This window comes from Phaethon lepturus, unplaced genomic scaffold (assembly GCF_000687285.1).
Source record: "Phaethon lepturus isolate BGI_N335 unplaced genomic scaffold, ASM68728v1 scaffold26430, whole genome shotgun sequence".
Lineage (NCBI taxonomy): Eukaryota > Metazoa > Chordata > Aves > Phaethontiformes > Phaethontidae > Phaethon > Phaethon lepturus.
In genome coordinates, this window is record NW_010514420.1 from 3,172 (window position 1) to 4,422 (window position 1,251).

A 1,251-nucleotide genomic window follows, 5' to 3' on the forward strand; every position below is an offset into this window, starting at 1 on the left:
CGGCGCGTGGCTGCACCCCCGTGCAGCCGCAGCACCATCCAGTCGGTTGAGCGTGTCTTCTCTTCTGCATCCATCTGGCTTCCTCCTGGTCTGCCCTTTCCTCCTGCACTGGGGGCACACGTGCGTGACTGACGGTTCGGTCAGCACCACCTCCCTTAGTCTCAGGCTTTTCTATCGGAGAGACCAGGGGACCATGCGCTGGGCTTGCCGAGCGTGCTCTGGTGTGACATTGCCACCCACGTCTGTGGGTACCCGCAGGGCACGGCTTCTTCATCAGATCATTTGGTGGGATGCTGGAGAGCCCGGAGAGAGGAGCAGGGATAGCTGGAGTTGAAGTTCCCAGCCCCTGAGCAGCATCTCTCACACGCTCTCCTGTCACACAGGTCCACTTGCTGAAGGACCAGCTGGCTGCCGAGGCAGCGGCGCGGCTGGAGGCCCAGGCTCGCGTGCACCAGCTCCTGCTCCAGAACAAGGACTTGCTGCAGCACATCTCGCTCCTGGTCAAGCAGGTGCAGGAGCTGGAGCTGAAGCTGGCGGGGAACACCACCAGTAAGCGCTCCTGCCCCTTCCTCTCCCCTCGCAGCTAGCCGGGTCTGTGGAGGACATGCATGTGGGTGTTTCCCGTGAGGTTTTTGTGCACTTCCAGTGGTTTTGTGTAGGGGAATATTAGTGCCCTTCTGGCCTGGCTTGTGTGTATGCAGCGGGGAGCTTGCGTGCAGTGTGGGAAGGGGCGTGGGGAGGGCTGTGTGGACAGGTAGTCACATAACTCCATCAGCTATATGTCCACTTTCCCTGGTGGCTGCGTGCTCTAGGCCAGCTCCTTACCTGCCCAAGAGCCCCTCCTTGACCTTCGTCTCCAGCAGATGTGGCCATCGGGTCCCTGCAGGAGCTGGGGTGGCAGACAGATAACTTCTTATCCTGCAAAACTGGCTCTTTGTTGGCCAGCAGCAGCTCCTGGCACCAGTGATATCAAATGAGCCTCTCTAAATGGTGGTGGTGGGGAGGTTGACACCCAAATGTCCCAGACCGACCTCCTCTGGCCAGGCTGCAGCCAGCCGTGGTGGCTGGGGGACACCCAAAAAAAAACGAGAGCCGGGGGGGGCCCTCCCTGCCTCTCAGCCGTGCCCCTCTCTTGCAGCAGGCTCCCAGGACAGTCTGCTGGAGATCACCTTCCGCTCCAACGTCCTGCCCGTCCTCTGCGACCCGACCACCCCGCAGCCCGAGGACACCCACCCGCCGCCACTGGGCCCT

General features: G+C 61.7%; 1 protein-coding gene across 1 annotated transcript; it reads left to right on the top strand.

The window, feature by feature from the left end:
* Positions 1 to 383: 383 nt before the first annotated feature.
* Positions 384 to 1,246, top strand: NOS1AP (nitric oxide synthase 1 (neuronal) adaptor protein; the record flags this gene model as incomplete). The annotated part of the gene is made up of 2 exons (XM_010292954.1): positions 384 to 549; positions 1,139 to 1,246. Coding segments are annotated over 2 exons (274 nt in total), but the record flags the coding sequence as incomplete, so codon positions are not given.
* Between the last annotated feature and the right edge of the window lie 5 nt (positions 1,247 to 1,251).